This window comes from Aquarana catesbeiana, linkage group LG13 (assembly GCF_042186555.1).
Source record: "Aquarana catesbeiana isolate 2022-GZ linkage group LG13, ASM4218655v1, whole genome shotgun sequence".
Lineage (NCBI taxonomy): Eukaryota > Metazoa > Chordata > Amphibia > Anura > Ranidae > Aquarana > Aquarana catesbeiana.
This window is the reverse complement of record NC_133336.1, coordinates 233,602,551-233,621,991: the sequence shown is the minus strand read 5'-3', so window position 1 is coordinate 233,621,991 and position 19,441 is coordinate 233,602,551. Positions and strand designations below refer to the sequence as shown.

The 19,441-nt window shown below is 45.4% G+C and overlaps 1 protein-coding gene across 3 annotated transcripts in view; it reads right to left on the bottom strand.

The window, feature by feature from the left end:
• The window catches only part of LOC141116964 (NACHT, LRR and PYD domains-containing protein 12-like), a 264,975-nt gene that overhangs the window by 217,391 nt on the left and 28,143 nt on the right, over nucleotides 1-19,441 (bottom strand). For all 3 annotated transcript variants that reach the window (XM_073609492.1, XM_073609494.1, XM_073609493.1), the window contains one exon: nucleotides 320-428. In XM_073609492.1, the coding sequence (XP_073465593.1) occupies nucleotides 320-386 (67 nt within the window). In that variant the 5' untranslated portion in view covers nucleotides 387-428. The remainder of the gene's footprint in view (nucleotides 1-319; nucleotides 429-19,441) is intronic.

The following is a 19,441-nucleotide window of genomic DNA, read 5'->3' as shown; positions in this document are numbered from 1 at the left end:
TATATTGGAATAATCGATTAAACGAAACAATAACTGGCCAACTAATTGATTATGAAAATAATAATTAGTTACAGCCCTCCTTTTAACTCTCATATTGCCAGAAGATATCTGATGGCTTTGAAGGAGACACTGCAGGGAGGATTTTTACATGAAGCATCTGCCTGCAGGTAGATGGGATACAGATCATTTTATATACAACTAATGTGTTTGGTGCTGTGCTTCTCCCCACCCCCCCAAAAAAAAAAAAAAATAAATAAATAAATTTGTTGTATTTCTCTGTAAGGATGATATAAATAAAAGGTATTTAGTTGACACTTACCCGGTAATTTCGGCAGGTAGGATTTTTTCATTTTTGTTTTCTTATTTGTGATCAGTTTGTTTATCATATACACCGACACCCATGTCACATTCTTCGCATTTCAAAGAATCTGCAATGTTAATAAAGTTCAACAAATGTTGATAAATTGATAAAAAAAGAATCCATCATCAGTAAAAGAACCTGCAACAGTTCTGTAATGCCGCGTACACGTGATCGGTAATTCGGCCAGCAAAAGACCGATGAGAGCTTTTGGTCGGAAAATGCGACCGTGTGTATGCTCCATCGGACTTTTGCTGCTGAATTCCAGCCAGCAAAAGATTGAGAGCATGTTCTCAATTTTTCGGTCGGAAAAGGTTCCGATCGAAAATTGTGATTGTCTGTAGCAATTCGGAACTCAAGCTCGGAAACAATTCGACGCATGCTCGGAAGCATTGACCTTCATTTTCTCGGCTCGTCGTAGTGTTGTACGTCACCGCGTTCTTAACGGTCGAAAGTTCAGAGAACTTTTGTGTGACCGTGTGTATGCAAGCCAAGCTTGAGCGGAATTCCGTCGGAAAAACCATCCAAGATTTTTCTGATGGAAAATCCGCTTGTGTGTACATGGCATAAGGCTGCATTCACACTTTCTATACCCAGTTCGGCTTCAGAGCAATTTTTTTTTTTTATTTGTAAAAAAAATAAATTTTTTGGCAATAAAATTACATAAACCCCCAGAACATTATATATTTTCTGAAAGCAGAGGCCCTGTAGAATAAATAGGTGATCATTGCAAATTGTTGTTTCACGTGATATTTGCGCAACTGTTTATTAAACGCAAAATTTTCCAGAAAAAAATATAATAAAATGAATTTTAGTGCAAAACCACACCATATAATACCCATTTTGGGTTAAAATATAAAATGTTGCATTGACTAAATAGATACCAAACATTTCATGTTTTAAAATTGTGTGCGCCCGCAATATCGGCAAAAACTATGATGCCCAAAAATCACCATTGGAGACACTTTAAAAGCCTTTATAGCTACCAAACCTAGATGCGCACACTCCACACTTAGAAATCACAGATTAGCGAGGGGGTTCAGGGACAATAGACTTCGAAGACTATCACACAGCAGCGATACTGGACCAGCTCGGCGAGTGGTTCCGCACAAATCCTAACAAGCTTTGGAGCTCAATAGAACATTCCCACCTGCTTCGCCCAAAACTACAATCTTGGTTGATGAGCTCACCCTGGGGTCCAAAACTATCAGTGGCAACACCTCCCACCATGGTGGCATCAATCTCAGCATGGAAAAAACTAATACACAACAGCGGCGACACACCCGACACTCCTCCCATTCCTATCCCTATTGAATCTCTTCAACACCTCTCTCCAGACTTGAATTTAAACCAATGGGCCAAGAAAGGTATCAGAACCATACAAAACATTCTACTCCTAGACAAACCCAAATCTTTCACCCTCTTGAAACAAGAGTATAACTTACCCCAAACAGAACTCTTCACCTACCTGCGAGTCACGCATTGCCTTAGAGACTCCCACCTTCAGTTGTACACTATACATCCTAAAGCATGGGATTTTCTAACGTGCTCCATCCCCAAACGCAAGGGAATATCCCTATTCTATAATATCTTACACCATAAACAGCAGTTTACCAAGAAACCCCCACATATTCACTGGGAACATGACTTAGGTCAGACCTACACGGAACACCAATGGCAAAAAGCGATCCAGTCAATTTATAAATCCACAAAATGCGCCACGCTCTGGGAAAACACCCAAAAACTACATCTCAGATGGTACTTAACCCCATCCAGAATTGCTAAATTGAATCCTTCTACCAGTGAACAATGTTGGCGCGGCTGTTCAATCAAAGGTGATCTACTCCACATCTTCTGGACATGCCCACGATTGCTTAACTACTGGAACAAGATCTTCCAAATACTCTCAGACGTTACACACCAAGATATACACCCAACACCTGATCTAGCTGTTCTGAACCTCACTATTGAAACAATACCAACACCATACAGATACATAGTGACCCATATTCTGTTAGCTGCAAGATTATGCATCGCAAGACTATGGAAAACGGATACTACCCCCTCCGTTGAACATACTCTGGATACGGTGAACCTCCACTACAGTTTTGAAATGATGATGGCCTCTAGTACAGGCCTCACACACACTGTGAAATATAAATGGAGACCATGGGAGTTGTGGTCTGGAGCTGCATCATTCCTTTCATAATCAAACACCTGATGATCCAGAAACCCTTTCTTATTTTCTTGATAAGCAACATATCGTTACCGTTTTTTTCTTGATAAGTTTTTTTTCTCTTAAATATTGCTACTGCTTTTGTCTATAGACTCTATTTTACTTTTTATCTCTCTAAGTCGGAGACTGTCCACTCAGAGTGCCACCCCCCCGGGTGAAAAGTGTTCCCATTAGGGCATCTGGGGTAGTGCTACTCATGCCATAATTAACTTCCGATACCGGAAGCGGTAATATGACAGTTCTCTGCTATATGCTATAGCGTTAATCAGCTAATCTGTTTCTTTGTATACATTTGAACGACTGTACTGTATCTAATATACAATGTGCACATTGTATTGCTATATGCTCTTTGCAAAAATCAATAAAAACTAATGATGAAAAAAAAAAAAGCCTTTATAGCTCATCAATTTAGTGTTAACTAGGAGCTCCTGTGCTAGAATTATTGTTCTCATTCTGTCGTTTGCGGCGATATGTCACATGTGTGGTGCGGCCGCAGTTTATATACACGTACGCGCCCGGGGCTTGTGTGTGTGCGGGGCATTAGGGGTTTTGGCATTTTTTTATTTTTTTTAATATATTTTATTAACATTTTATTTATTTTGTTTACTTTTTTATTTTATTCACTTTTACGTGATTGCTATCACAAGCGGTTAATAAACCCCTATGTATTAGCATTGGACAGGTGACAGGTACTCTTTTTGGAGACATTAGAGGTCTAAGATCCCTATGTCTCCCCTGCCCTTCACACCAGCTAACCAAGTACAGACCGGCTTGGTTAGATGTGTCTCCTGGCTGTTCTGGCTGGGAAATGGTGCATCACTTCTGGTTTAATTAATTGTTTGTATGTGAGATGGAGGCATCGATTTGCCTTGGTCTCACTGCAGTCTCTCTCCCCCCCGCCGGTGGATGTGTTAGCAAGAGACAGCCTGGGAACTCCAGGAGGAGGATGGGCTACCAGCGGGAAGGAGGGCGGCAGGGCAGCACCGCACAGCAGGCTCTGTGAAAGTGGTCAGCAGTAGGGATGAGCTTCGAGTTCGAGTCAAAATCATGTTCGACTCGAACATTGCCTGTTCGCAAGTTCGCTGAACAGCGAACCATTTGGGGTGTTCGCGGCAAATTCGAATTCCGCGGAACACCCTTTAAAAGTCTATGGGAGAAATCAAAAGTGCTAATTTTAAAGGCTTATATGCAAGTTATTGTCATAAAAAGTGTTTGGGGACCTGGGTCCTGCCCCAGGGGACATGGATCAATGCAAAAAAAAGTTTTAAAAAGGGCCGTTTTTTCAGGAGCAGTGATTTTAATAATGCTTAAAGTCAAACAATAAAAGTGTAATATCCCTTTAAATTTCATAGCTGGGGGGTGTCTATAGTATGCCTGTAAAGGGGCGCATGTTTCCTGTGTTAGAACAGTCTGACAGCAAAATTACATTTCGAAGGAAAAAACCCATTTAAAACTACTCCCGGCTATTGCATTGCCGGTCCGACAATACACATAGAAGTTCATTAATAAAAACGGCATGGGAATTCCCCACAGGGCCTGGGTCCTGCCCCAGGGGACATGGATCAATGCAAAAAAAAGTTTTAAAAAGGGCCGTTTTTTCAGGAGCAGTGATTTTAATAATGCTTAAAGTCAAACAATAAAAGTGTAATATCCCTTTAAATTTCATAGCTGGGGGGTGTCTATAGTATGCCTGTAAAGGGGCGCATGTTTCCTGTGTTAGAACAGTCTGACAGCAAAATTACATTTCGAAGGAAAAAACCCATTTAAAACTACTCCCGGCTATTGCATTGCCGGTCCGACAATACACATAGAAGTTCATTAATAAAAACGGCATGGGAATTCCCCACAGGACCTGGGTCCTGCCCCAGGGGACATGGATCAATGCAAAAAAAAGTTTTAAAAAGGGCCGTTTTTTCAGGAGCAGTGATTTTAATAATGCTTAAAGTCAAACAATAAAAGTGTAATATCCCTTTAAATTTCATTTTTTAAAACCCATTTAAAACTACTCCCGGCTATTGCATTGCCGGTCCGACAATACACATAGAAGTTCATTAATAAAAACGGCATGGGAATTCCCCACAGGGGAACCCCGAACTAAAATTTAAAAAAAAATGACGTGGGGGTCCCCCTAAATTCCATACCAGGCCCTTCAGGTCTGGTATGGATATTAAGGGGAACCCCGGCCAAAATGTAAAAAAAAATGATGTGGGGGTCCCCCTAGGGGAACCCCGCGCCAAAAAAAAAAAAAAACGGCATGGGGTCCCCCCAAAAATCCATACCAGACCCTTATCCGAGCACGCAACATGGCAGGCTGCAGGAAAAGAGGGGTGGACGAGAGTGCACCCCCCCTCCTGAACCGTACCAGGCCACATGCCCTCAACATTGGGAGGGTGCTTTGGGGTAGCCCCCCAAAACACCTTGCCCCCATGTTGATGAGGACAAGGGCCTCATCCCCACAACCCTGGCCGGTGGTTGTGGGGGTCTGCGGGCGGGGGGCTTATCGGAATCTGGAAGCCCCCTTTAACAAGGGGACCCCCAGATCCCGCCCCCCCCCGTGTGAAATGGTAAGGGGGTACTTACCCCTACCATTTCACTAAAAAACTGTCAAAAATGTTAAAAATGACAAGAGACTGTTTTTGACAATTCCTTTATTTAAATGCTTCTTCTTTCTTCTTTCTTCTATCTTCCTTCATCTTCTTCTTCTTCTGGTTCTTTCTCCGGCGTTCTCATCCACCATCTCCTCCGCGGCGTCTTCTATCTTCTTCTCCTCGGGCCGCTCCGCACCCATGGCATGGGGGGAGGCTCCCGCTCTTCTCTTCATCTTCTTCATCTTCTTCATCTTCTCTTCTTCATTTTCTTCTCCGGGCCGCCCCGCATCCATGCTGGCATGGAGGGAGGCTCCCGCTGTGTGACGGCGTCTCCTCGTCTGACGGTTCTTAAATAATGGGGGGTGGGGCTGACATTACGGGACTTCCCTGTGGCATTCCCCGTGACGTCACAGTGAAGTCCCGTCAAGTCACCGTGCGTCAGAGGGGGGCCGGGTCTCCGGGTGGCCCCGCCCCCCGTTATTTAAGAACCATCAGACGAGGAGACGTCGTCACACAGCGGGAGCCTCCCTCCATACCAACATGGATGCGGAGCGGCCCGGAGAAGAAAATGAAGAGAAGAAAAGAAGAAGAGAAGAAGATGAAGAAGATGAAGAAGATGAAGAGAAGAGCGGGAGCCTCCCCCTATGCCATGGGTGCGGAGCGGCCCGAGGAGAAGAAGATAGAAGACGCCGCGGAGGAGATGCTGGACGAGAACACCGGAGGAAGAACCAGAAGAGCCAGAAGAACCAGAAGAAGATGAAGGAAGATAGAAGAAAGAAGAAGCATTTAAAGAAAGGAATTGTCAATAACTGTCTCTTGTCATTTTTAACATTTTTGACAGTTTTTTAGTGAAATGGTAGGGGTAAGTACCTCCTTACCATTTCACACAGGGGGGAGGGCCGGGATCTGGGGGTCCCCTTGTTAAAGGGGGCTTCCAGATTCTGATAAGCCCCCCGCCTGCAGACCCCCACAACCACCGGGCAGGGTTGTGGGGATGAGGCCCTTGACCTCATCAACATGGGGACAAGGTGTTTTGGGGGGCTACACCAAAGCTCCCTCCCAATGTTGAGGGCACGTGGCCTGGTACGGTTCAGGAGGGGGGGCGCTCTCTCGTCCCCCCCTCTTTTCCTGCGGCCTGCCAGGTTGCGTGCTCGGATAAGGGTCTGGTATGGATTTTTGGGGGGACCCCACGCCGTTTTTTGTTTTTTTTGGCGCGGGGTTCCCCTTAAAATCCGTACCAGACCTGAGGGGTCTGGTATGGAATTTAGGGGGGCCCCCACGTCATTTTTTTTTTTAATTGTGGCCGGGGTTCCCCTTAACCACTTCAGCCCCGGAAGGTTTTACCCCCTTCCTGACCAGAGCACTTTTTACAATTCGGCACTGCGTCGCTTTAACTGCTAATTGCGCGGTCATGCAATGCTGTACCCAAACGAAATTTGCGTCCTTTTCTTCCCACAAATAGAGCTTTCTTTTGATAGTATTTGATCACCTCTGCCGTTTTTATTTTTTGCGCTATACACGGAAAAAGACCGAAAATTTTGAAAAAAAATGATATTTTCTACTTTTTGTTCTAAAAAAAATCCAATAAACTCAATTTTAGTCATACATCTAGGCCAAAATGTATTCGGCCACATGTCTTTGGTAAAAAAAATGTCAATAAGTGTATATTTATTGGTTTGCGCAAAAGTTATAGCGTCTACAAACTAGGGTACATTTTCTGGAATTTACACAGCCTTTAATTTATGACTGCCTATGTCATTTCTTGAGGTGCTAAAATGGCAGGGCAGTACAAAACCCCCACAAATGACCCCATTTTGGAAAGTAGACACCCCAAGGAATTTGCTGAGAGGCATGTTGAGCCCATTGAATATTCATTTTTTTTGTCCCAAGTGATTGAACAATGACAAAAAAAAAAAAAAAAAAAAAAAATTACAAAAATTTGTCACTAAATGATATATTGCTCACACAGGCCATGGGCATATGTGGAATTGCACCCCAAAATACATTTAGCTGCTTCTCCTGAGTATGGGGATACCACATGTGTGGGACTTTTTGGGAGCCTAGCCGCGTACGGGGCCCCGAAAACCAATCACTGCCTTCAGGATTTCTAAGGGCGTACATTTTTGATTTTACTCCTCACTACCTATCACAGTTTTGAAGGCCATAAAATGCCCAGATGACATAAAAACCCCCCAAATGACCCCATTTTGGAAAGTAGACACCCCAAGCTATTTGCTTTGAGGCATGTTGAGTCCATGGAATGTTTTATATTTTGACACAAGTTGCGGGAAAGTGACAAATTTTTTTTTTTTTTTTTTTTTTTTTGCACAAAGTTGTCACTAAATGATATATTGCTCACACAGGCCATGGGCATATGTGGAATTGCACCCCAAAATACATTTAGCTGCTTCTCCTGAGTATGGGGATACCACATGTGTGGGACTTTTTGGGAGCCTAGCCGCGTACGGGACCCCGAAAACCAATCACTGCCTTCAGGATTTCTAAGGGCATACATTTTTGATTTTACTCCTCACTGCCTATCACAGTTTCGGAGGCCATGGAATGCCCAGGTGGCACAAACCCCCCCCAAATGACCCCATTTTGGAAAGTAGACACCCCAAGCTATTTGCTGAGAGGCATGGTGAGTATTTTGCAGCTCTCATTTGTTTTTGAAAATAAAGAAAGACGAGAAAAAAAATTTTTTTTTTTCTTTTTTCAATTTTCAAAACTTTGTGACAAAAAGTGAGGTCTGCAAAATACTCACTATACCTCTCATCAAATAGCTTGGGGTGTCTACTTTCCAAAATGGGGTCATTTGGGGGTTTTTTTTGCCACCTGGGCATTCCATGGCCTCCGAAACTGTGATAGGCAGTGAAGAGTGAAATCAAAAATTTACGGCCTAAGAAAGCCTGAAGGCGGTGCTTGGTTTTCGGGGTCCCGTACGCGGCTAGGCTCCCAAAAAGTCCCACACATGTGGTATCCCCGTACTCAGGAGAAGCAGCAGAATGTATTTTGGGGTGTAATTTCACATATTCCCATGGCATGTTTGAGCAATATATCATTTAGTGACAACTTTGCGCAAAAAAAAATAAAAAAAATAAAAAATTGTCTCTTTCCCGCAACTTGTGTCACAATATAAATTATTCCATGGACTCAACATGACTCTCAGCAAATAGCTTGGGGTGTCTACTTTCCAAAATGGGGTCATTTGGGGGGGTTTTGAACTGTCCTGGCATTTTATGCACAACATCTAGAAGCTTATGTCACACATCACCCACACTTCTAACCACTTGAAGACAAAGCCCTTTCTGACACTTATTGTTTACATAAAAAAATAATTTTTTTTTGCAAGAAAATTACTTTGAACCCCCAAACATTATATATTTTTTTTAAAGCAAATGCCCTACAGATTAAAATGGTGGGTGTTTCATTTTTTTTTTTCACACAGTATTTGCGCAGCGATTTTTCAAACGCATTTTTTGGGGAAAAAACACACTTTTTTACATTTTAATGCACTAAAACACACTATATTGCCCAAATGTTTGATGAAATAAAAAGATGATCTTAGGCCGAGTACATGGATACCAAACATGACATGCTTTAAAATTGCGCACAAACGTGCAGTGGCGACAAACTAAATACATTTTTAAAAGCCTTTAAAAGCCTTTACAGGTTACCACTTTAGATTTACAGAGGAGGTCTACTGCTAAACTTACTGCCCTCGATCTGACCTTCGCGGCGATACCTCACATGCATGGTGCAATTGCTGTTTACATTTGACGCCAGACCGACGCTTGCGTTCGCCTTAGCGCGAGAGCAGGGGGGACAGGGGTGCTTTTTTTTTTTTTTTTTTTTTTCTTTATTATTATTATTTTTTTATCTTATTTTTAAACTGTTCCTTTCATTTTTTTTTTTTTTTTAATCATTTTTATTGTTATCTCAGGGAATGTAAATATCCCCTATCATAGCAATAGGTAGTGACAGGTACTCTTTTTTGCAAAAATTGGGGTCTATTAGACCCTAGATTTCTCCTCTGCCCTCAAAGCATCTGACCACACCAAGATCGGTGTGATAAAATGCTTTCCCAATTTCCCAATGGCGCTGTTTACATCCGGCGAAATCTAAGTCATAAAATGCTCGTAGCTTCCGGTTTCTTAGGCCATAGAGATGTTTGGAGCCACTCTGGTCTCTGATCAGCTCTATGGTCAGCTGGCTGAATCACCGGCTGCATTTTCAGGTTCCCTGTTGAGACAGGAGAGCCAGAGAAAAACACGGAAGACGTTGGGGGGGGAGGGGCATTCCCTCCCACTGCTTGTAAAAGCAGTCTAGAGGCTAATTAGCCGCTAGGATTGCTTTTACATGAAAGCCGACCGCTGGCTGAAAAGAATGATACCAAGATGATACCTAAACCTGCAGGCATCATTCTGGTATAACCACTCAAAGTCGTGAATGGCGTACCTGAAGACAAAAAAATGGTTAACAATAAAGCACAGTAAACGGTAAGGTATAAAAAATTGCATACCTGAAAAGCAAACATGATAAAACATAATAACAATAAAACATTGCAGAATAGAATACAGTAAAAAAGAACAGAACAATAGAGAGAGAGAATAGAGAGAGAAAGAACAATAAAACGACAACTATTTTTTTTTTATTTTATATTTTTGTATGTGTTTTTTTTTTTACACTTTTTTTGTAACTAACTTTTATAACTGTAACCGGTTCCAGGTTCGGGTCTCTCAAAATGCGATGGCATCTTGGGAGACCCTGTGAAAGTGTGCCTAGTCTGTGCAATGCTGTACCCTACGCTAATACTCAACTAGTGCATGGTAGCGTTCAAAATATTCACCAATGCAAAGACCAGGATTGTCAGGACAGGAGGGACAATAATAGCGGGTGTCACGCCTATATCCGCGCTTGCTGCAGACACGACATCTTTTTTGGGGGGGTTAGCTGGGTAGGGGTACTCGGGAGGACATAAAGAAAATGCCTCTCATGCAGCCGACTGCATTTGGTTGGGGATGTGAATGGGGGAAGTACGGGCGCCGCAGAAGCGGTGGGTTCCCAATTAGGATTGGCGAATGCAGCAGGAAGGGCATTATGGGCACGACGGGCCTGTGTTCGTCTTCTTGGTGGCAGCGGGACACTACTTGTGCTTGTCACCTCACCAGCTTGAACTGCACTTATGGGACTCGCCACGTCACCAAGTGTTACTGCAGTGCTGGTTTGACTACGACCGGGGTGTACTAGGCCGCTGGTGCTTGCCAGTTCACCAAAACGCTACCAAAAAAACTGTTAGCGATCGCAAGGATCAGGCCTGACTCTGCGAACGCTGCAGTTATGCGTTTAGTGTTTTGTAAGTGACAGTGATCGATCGATACTGCACTTGGGTGGGCTGGGCTGGGCCGGGCGGAGGGGCAAAACGCAGGTGCTAGCAGGTATCTGGGCTGATCCCGCTAACACTGCGTTTGTGGGAACCCTAAACTGCTGGGGACGCTAGTATAGATCTGATCGGATCAGATATTGATCCGTTCAGATACTATACCACTAAGGGAGGCGTATGCTGCGTGCGTGGGTGTTAGCGGTACTGGCGCTAACCTGACGCTGCCTGGGGCTGGTGCTTGCCAGTTCACCAAAACGCTACCAGAAAAACTGTTAGCGATCGCAGGGATCAGGCCTGACTCTGCGAACGCTGCAGTTATGTGTTTAGTGTTTTGTAAGTGTCAGTGATCGATCGATACTGCAATTGGGTGGGCTGGGCTGGGCCGGGCGGAGGGGCACAACGCAGGTGCTAGCAGGTATCTGGGCTGATCCCGCTAACACTGCGTTTGTGGGAACCCTAAACTGCTGGGGACGCTAGTATAGATCTGATCAGATCAGATATTGATCCGATCAGATACTATACCACTAAGGGAGGTGTACGGTGCGTGCGTGGGTGTTAGCGGTACTGGCACTAATCTGACGCTGCCTGGGGCTGGTGCTTGCCAGTTCACCAAAACGCTACCAAAAAAACTGTTAGCGATCGCAGGGATCAGGCCTGACTATGCGAACGCTGCAGTTATGCGTTTAGTGTTTTGTAAGTGACAGTGATCGATCGATACTGCACTTGGGTGGGCCGGGCAGAGGGGCAAAACGCAGGTGCTAGCGAGTATCTGGGCTGATCCCGCTAACACTGCGTTTTCGGGAACCCTAAACTGCTGGGGACGCTAGTATAGATCTGATTGGATCAGATATTGATCCGTACAGATACTATACCACTAAGGGAGGCGTATGCTGCGTGCGTGGGTGTTAGCGGTACTGGCGCTAATCTGACGCTGCCTGGGGCGACGCATATCACCGCCGGGCGATCAGGGGGCTAAACCTTTATTCGGTAATAAACGGCGGGTGCCCTGACACTATAAAAAATAAACAAACTAACCAGCGTCACTCGTAACAGTTATACGGTGATCAGTGGTGAAAGGGTTAACTAGGGGGCAATCAAGGGGTTAAAACCTTTATTAGATAGTATATGGGGGTCCCTGTCGCTATAAAACGCTGACAGCGAACCTAAATATTTACGTCTCTAACTATCGTCACCAGCGACACTAATACAGCGATCAGAAAAATGATCGCTTAGCAACACTGGTGACAGGGGGTGATCAAGGGGTTAAAACTTTATTAGGGGGGGTTAGGGGGGTATCCTAGACCTAAAGGGGGCTACCACTCACTGCCCTAACACTGCAACTGTCACAAACTGACACTATGCAGTAATCAGAAAAAAAAAAAAAAAAAAAAAAAAAAATACTGCTAATGTCAGTTTGTGACGGGGGGGGGGGTGATTGGGGGGGGATCGGGGGGCGATCGGGGGGGGATCGGGGGTGTAAAGTATGCCTGGCATGTTCTACTGTGTGTGTTTGTGTGTTGTGCACTTACATGTCTTCTCTCCTCGGCGCTGGACGGAAACTGCCAGACCGAGGAGAGATGACATCACATCCTCTGCCTGTGTGAAACTATACACAGGCAGAGGAGGATTCCCATTGGCTGGGAGCGATCGCGAGGGGGGGGGCCACGATCGGATGGTCTCCCCCTCGCCTCCCGACGCTCCCAGTCAGATGCCGACCGCCGATGGCACCGGGGGGGGGTCCGATCGGACCCCCCGCCCGCGGGAGGCAGATCACGTACAGGTACGTGATTCTGCCTGCCCGTGCCATTCTGCCGACGTATATATACGTTAGGCGGTCGGCAAGTGGTTAATATCCATACCAGACCTGAAGGGTCTGAAGGCCTGAGGGGCCTGAAGGGCCTGGTATGGAATTTAGGGGGACCCCCACATCATTTTTTTTTTAAATTTTGGTTCGGGGTTCCCCTGTGGGGAATTCCCATGCCGTTTTTATCAATGAACTTCTATGTGTATTGTCGGACCGCCAATGCAATAGCCGCGAGTAGTTTTAAATGGGTTTTTCCCTTTGAAATGTCATTTTGCTGTCAGACTGTTCTAAACACAGGAAACATGCGCCCCTTTACAGGCATACTATAGACACCCACCAGCTACGAAATTTAAAGGGATATTACAATTTTATTGTTTGACTTTAAGCATTATTAAAATCACTGCTCCTGAAAAAACAGCCGTTTTTAAAAATTTTTTTTGCATTGATCCATGTCCCCTGGGGCAGGACCCAGGTCCCCAAACACTTTTTATGACAATAACTTGCATATAAGCCTTTAAAATTCGTGTCCCATAGACTTTAACGGTGTTCGCGTGTTCGAACGAACTTTTTTCCTGTTCGCATGTTCTGGTGCGAACCGAACAGGGGGGTGTTCGGCTCATCCCTAGTCAGCAGCTATGGAGCTGCTGCATCACTTGCACTTTGAAGCCGGTCGCCGGCTCTACAAAACACACACAGGCTGATGGATGCTACTGCAACCATTAGCTTGTGATAAAAGGTTCACTCTCTGGACGTACATAGTACGCCAAAAGAGCTGGAATGGATACAGTGGGGCAGTGTTAATTTTGACGTCAAATTTGGATTTAGTTTTAGTCATAGTCTTGTATTTTAATAAACAAAGGTGTTCACTCAGGCCTGCAGTACACCTCTCAGCGCCAAAGGAAAAAATGCTGTTCAAAAGTAAGGATAGACCTAATTAATAAAATGCAGGTATCACCCAATTTGTTAGCACAAAATGGCTGACAACTTAAATAACATAGTAAAAGCAGCCGTTTAAAACATAATCGAATTGTAAAAAAAGCAGTATATATAAAATAATAAAATTGTGATAATACACTACAAACAGTCCTATTGTTGAGCAAGAAGCATATAATCATGTGGCCAACTTCACACTAAAGTCCTTTAAGAGTAGTGAGTAGTTTGGAAAGTGGTTCAGAAAGTTTTCATAGGTGATCATAAAGCAGAGTCTCAGTGTGCACCTTCCACCGATCAGTTCAATTCCACCATGTGAGAACACACTCCCCCCAAGGGGTTAAACTCACCAGGGCTGAAAGATAAGTAAGCCTCCAAGGGAAGAAACCTCCTAACCAAAACCGCTACCAACACCACTCCGGGAGATTCACAGGGGATCAGGGCTCCAAATAAATCAATGACAAGAAGAAAAGCGCACATAGCGTAATTCCATTTAATAAAAGAAACCCATCACAACTCACAAAACCCCCCTAAATATACATACAAAACACTGCAATCAATCAAGCAATGGAAGCGTGTAAACTGTGCACTTCACCGTTCCGGAGATCAGCCGGTTCAAAGCCACAAGGAGCGAGTGAGCATTTCCTGGTTGTAGATCCAGCACGTCACTTCCGGCGTCGTGTAGGCCACGCCATCACGCGTTTCGTCACATCCTGACTTCAACAGAGGGCGTGCCTACACAACGAGGAGACCGGCTTAAATTGTCCCGCCCCAATCCCCCATAGCCAATCACAGCACGTTCGGTATGACGACAGGCGCACGTCATCAGCCGAAGTAAACAGTGACGGCTTCCTACAGGAGGGGGAGAGGAACAAAATAGCCATACTGCACTTAATTCATAGGAGCAACGAGATGTGCGAAACCATAACAAACCACATACTGCACGGACCAATACATTTAAATCATGCTGCACGGACTAATACATTTAAAAAAGCCCACACATTAATTATAAAGTAGCTATACACTGCATCAGCCGATCCTAGTCATACTGTTTTTAGCAAGCAAATTAATCCTCATAAAGAATAACATAAATATAGAAACCTGAATAGATACATATAGAAATACACTGTCATAATGAAACTTGTAGCATAAGTAGGCACCGATATATTACAGGCACATAATATCTAGAGAGCTAAGCAGCAAGTATAAATAAATATACATTTAAAGGAGACATATACACAAATTACCAAGATAAAATGTAAATAGATACTCAGTGCAATATTACAAAGGACTAAATAATAAAAAGCTGATCAATAAAAACTGATTAAATACTGATTTAAAAAATTAATAATCACTTATGAAACAATTAATATCTAAATCAACGTTCAACCCTTTTGGCGATAAAGTATCCACCAAAAAAATCCATTGGGTCTCTCTCCTAGAAAGGTCACGGACAAGATTTGAACCCCTCCATTTTGGCTTTAGATGATCAATGCCCCAAAATTTAAGGCCCGATGGGTCCTGATTATGCATCAATTTAAAATGGAGCGATACGTTGTGATCTTTAAAGCCTATTTTTATATTGGCTATATGCTCTGCAATTCTGACTCTCAAAAGCCTCTTAGTGCGCCCTATATAAATAAGGCCGCATGGACATTGCAGAGCATAGACCACATAGGAGGTGTTGCATGTGATAGAATCTTTGATGGTAAATTCTTTATTATTAGAGGTTGAAGTAAAGCTTTCCAAGGCCCTCAGTGGCCTATTCACTTCCCTACAAGCACGACACCTCCTACAGCTAAAAAAAACATTTCTGTCCCAGAAAGTAGAAGGCCTAGACGGGGGATCCAACACTTTCTGTCTGCAAAACTAAGCGACCTTCTATAGATAAACTTAGGTCTACAGGGTAAAACTGAATGTAGCACTTTATCCATAAGTAGGACATGCCAATGGGCAGAAAAAATGTTTTCCACCTCCCTGTATTGGGAGTGAACTCCCGAGATGAAGCTGCATTCATGACTATCCCTAACCAGGACAAGTAGAGCTTCTTCTAACAAGGCACATCTAGGTATCAGGCTCCTACTTACCAGACCGGCGAGTCCTGTCGGGCAGAGGGTAGGCTCCCTTACCCTCCGACTATCGGCCCCCTGGTAGAGTAAACAGGGGGTACGACAGTACGGAGTGGTATGAAGGCCTGTGTGGCTGTTCAGGTATTGCAGTCCGGGTGTCACGGGGTTAACTGCAGCAAAGACTGAGTAAGCTGGAGCACCTTTACTGAGCAGAGCAGGCTGGTTGTGGACAACAGACAGGAAGACTGCAGACAGGCAGACAGGATCCCAGGGAGCAGGCAGATGGATGGTCAGGAGGCTGGCCGGGTTTGGCAACAGGCAGACGGCAGAGGTACAGTGGAACAGGCAAGCGGATGGTCAGACAAGCAAAGGTCGGTGCAGGCAGAGTTCAGAGAGAGGTCAGGGGACAAGGCCGGGTCAACAGGTATAGCAGGAACAAACAAGGTACACGGTCAGGCTCAGGAACGACTAGCTGTTGATTAGGCAGCACTGATCACCAGAACTCACTGGCTTAAATAGGGCTTTTGGCGCCAAACGACGTGCACGCGGCGTGCACAGTGGAACGATCCTGGACACACACACCGGCGCCGCGAGGGGCCCGCACAGCGAGGTCCGCAGAAACGCGCGCGCCAACGCGCGCCGACGCACCCTGACGCACACCACCGCGGGCGCCCCGCCTGCCAAGGTAAGAACCCTGACAGTGCCCCCTCCTCAAGGGCAGCCTCCGGATGCCCAGCTGGGCCAGCCTGGGAGCATGGGAGTTCTTGAAGGTTCGTAGCAATTCGTTGGCATGCAGGTTACCTTCGGGTTCCCAAGAATTATCCTCGGGTCCATACCCCTTCCACTTAATGAGGTACTGGAGCTGATTCTGCCTCTTCCTACAATCCAAGATTGCCTCGACTTCGAACTCCTCCTCATTGTTGACCAAGACAGCCTCCGGTGGCTTGGCCCTACGGTCAGGAAAAGGATCGTGGATAACTGGTTTCAGTAATGAAACGTGGAAGACCGGGTGGATTCTAAGGGACTCTGGCAGACTAAGTTCAAAGGCAACATCATTCACCTTTCTCTTCACCCGAAACGGGCCCAGGAACTTAGGTCCCAACTTCTTGGAGGGACAAGCCAACTTTAGGTTCGTTGTAGAGAGCCATACTTGATTGCCAGGTTCAAGGACGAGTTCTCCTCGCCTTTTCTTATCGAACATCCTCTTGAAGGAAGCCTGGGATTGGGCCATGGTTTCCTGCAAGATCTTACAGTTGCTAGAAAAGAACTCCATTGTTTCCGTTACTGCAGGTAGAGAACATTCCGGGATAGAACTGGGAAGGAAAGAAGGATTGAATCCATAATTCGCAAAGAAAGGAGCCTGGTTGATGGCAGAGTGTAGGGAGTTGTTATATGAGAATTCGGCGACTGGAAACAAGGACACCCAGTCGTCTTGTGTAAATACAGAAAAACAACGGAGGTATTGCTCCAGCGTCTGGTTAGTTCTTTCTGTCTGGCCGTTCGTCTGAGGGTGGTAGGCCGAAGAGAACGCCAATTCAATTTCCAAAGCGGCACACAGTGCTCTCCAAAACCGGGAGGTGAATTGAACACCTCGGTCGGATACAATGTTCGCGGGCACCCCATGTAACCTTACTACTTCCTTGACGAATATCTTCGCCGTTTCTACGGCTGTGGGAGTGCCCTTCATAGGGATGAAGTGTGCCATCTTGGATAGCCTGTCGATCACCACAAAGATGGTTGAGAAACCTTCCGAGGGGGGTAACTCCACAATGAAATCCATTGATAGCATTCTCCAAGGCCTGTCAGGAATCGGTAAGGGTCTCAATAAACCCCAGGCCTTTGAGCGGTTGCATTTGTTCCGGGCACAAGTGCGGCAAGAACCCACATACTTCTTACAGTCCTCCAGGAGACATGGCCACCAAAAGGTGCGTAGCACCAATTCTGAGGTTTTCCGGGCTCCGAAGTGACCCGCCAGCTTGTGGTCATGACATAGTTCCAGTACCAGTACCCTACATCTTTCAGGTACAAAAATCTTGCCTTCATGCCAGAGCAATCCATCATTTAAACTGGTTCCAGTAGGTAGAGAAATTTCAGAGGAGGCCTGTTTAATCCTGGAAATTAAATCTCCCTGGAGAAGTAAGAAACTACCTGCAGGCAAAATAGTATCAGGGGGAGTATTTTCCTTGGAGTCGTGAAACATCCGTGATAGAGCATCAGGTTTTCCATTCTTGGATCCGGGCCTGTACGTGATATGAAAGGAGAAGCGGGAAAAAAAAAAGTGCCCATCTAGCCTGTCGTGGTCTGAGTCGCTTGGCTGCTCTTAAGTATTCCAAGTTCTTGTGGTCGGTAAAGATGAGGACCGGATGTACCGCACCCTCTAGTAGATAGCGCCATTCTTCCAAAGCCGCTTTGATGGCCAACAGTTCCCGGTCTCCGACATCATAATTTTTCTCAGATGACGAGAGTTTACGGGAAAAGAATGCTACAGGAAACAAGAGGGCCTTGGGGCCCTGACGTTGAGAAAGTACTGCCCCCACTGCGATCTCCGAAGCATCCACTTCCAGTACAAACGGTAACGCAGGGTCCGGGTGCTTGAGAATAGAGGCAGAAGTAAACAGTCCCTTTAATTTCTCGAACGCTGCCTGTGCTCGGGATGACCAACAGAATCGTGCCCCCTGTTTAGTAAGTTCCGTTATTGGTGCAATGATCTTAGAGAAGTCTTTAATAAATTTCCTGTAGAAGTTGGAAAATCCTACGAAACGTTGGACTCCTTTCTTGTTTGTAGGAGCCAGCCAGTCCAGGATGGCCGATACTTTTTGTGGGTCCATCTTGATTCCTTCAACAGAAATAATGAGTCCCAAGAACTGAATACTCTGGCGTTCGAACTCACATTTATCCAGTTTAGCGTATAAACCATGTTGCCTGAGCCGGACGAGAACATTCCTGAGGTGCCTGCGATGATCCGCCAAAGAAGAGGAGAAGATGAGTATATCGTCCAGATAAACGATGACGTAAAGGTCCAGGATATCTCTAAAGATGTCGTTCACAAAGTGCTGGAACGTAGCTGGGGCGTTACAAAGACCGAAGGGCATGACCTGGTACTCGAAATGCCCGAAACGAGTGCGAAACGCAGTCTTCCACTCGTCACCCTCTCGGATGCGGATTAAGTTATAAGCACCCCGGAGATCCAATTTAGTAAAGATTCTGGCAGTGCCCAGCCTTTGGAATAACTCAGGTACCAGAGGGAGCGGGTAGCGATTTTTAATCGTGATCTTGTTCAGTTCGCGGTAATCAATACATGGCCGCAGGGAATGATCCTTCTTCTCCACAAAAAATAAGCCCGCACCGGCCGGGGAGGTGGACGGGCGGATAAATTTCTTTTTCAGATTTTCATCCAAGTACTGCTTCAGGGTGCCCAGCTCCTGCTCAGTCAGGGGGAAGATCCGACCAAAAGGTACCTCGGTTCCAGGAAGCAATTCAATTGGGCAGTCGTAGGGCCTGTGTGGCGGTAGTAATTCTGCCCCCTTTTTGCTAAACACATCCGCAAAGTCTTGGTAAGGCTCAGGAATAGCTTGAAGCTGATCAACATCTGGATGTAGACAGAGGAGTTGGGTAACCTCACGGCCTGTCCCTTGCAAGCAATGTTGAAGGCAATATCCAGAGAGGAACTCGACATTACCTGAAGCCCAGTTGATTTGGGGGTTGTGCGCCTGTAGCCAAGGTATTCCAAGAATAACTGGAAAGAGGGGGGACGAGATGGCGTCCAGACAGAGATATTCATGGTGTTGTTGGCCCATGATGGCTTCTAAGGGAACAGTCTCCTGAGTGACTGGGCCAGAGCGGAGAGCAGAACCGTCAGCGAGATGAACAGCAAGGCTTTGAGTTTTGTTTTGGAGAGGAATGGCATGTTGAGAGGCAAAGGTCCGGTCAATAAAACAGCTGCAGGCTCCAGAATCAATGATAGCTGGGACTTGGATGGCCTTTCCTGGAAGCTGTAAAGTGACAGAAATGGTTAGGTGCGTGCCCAAAGAGGGTACAATAGTAGCACAAGTACGAACATCAGAACGACACTT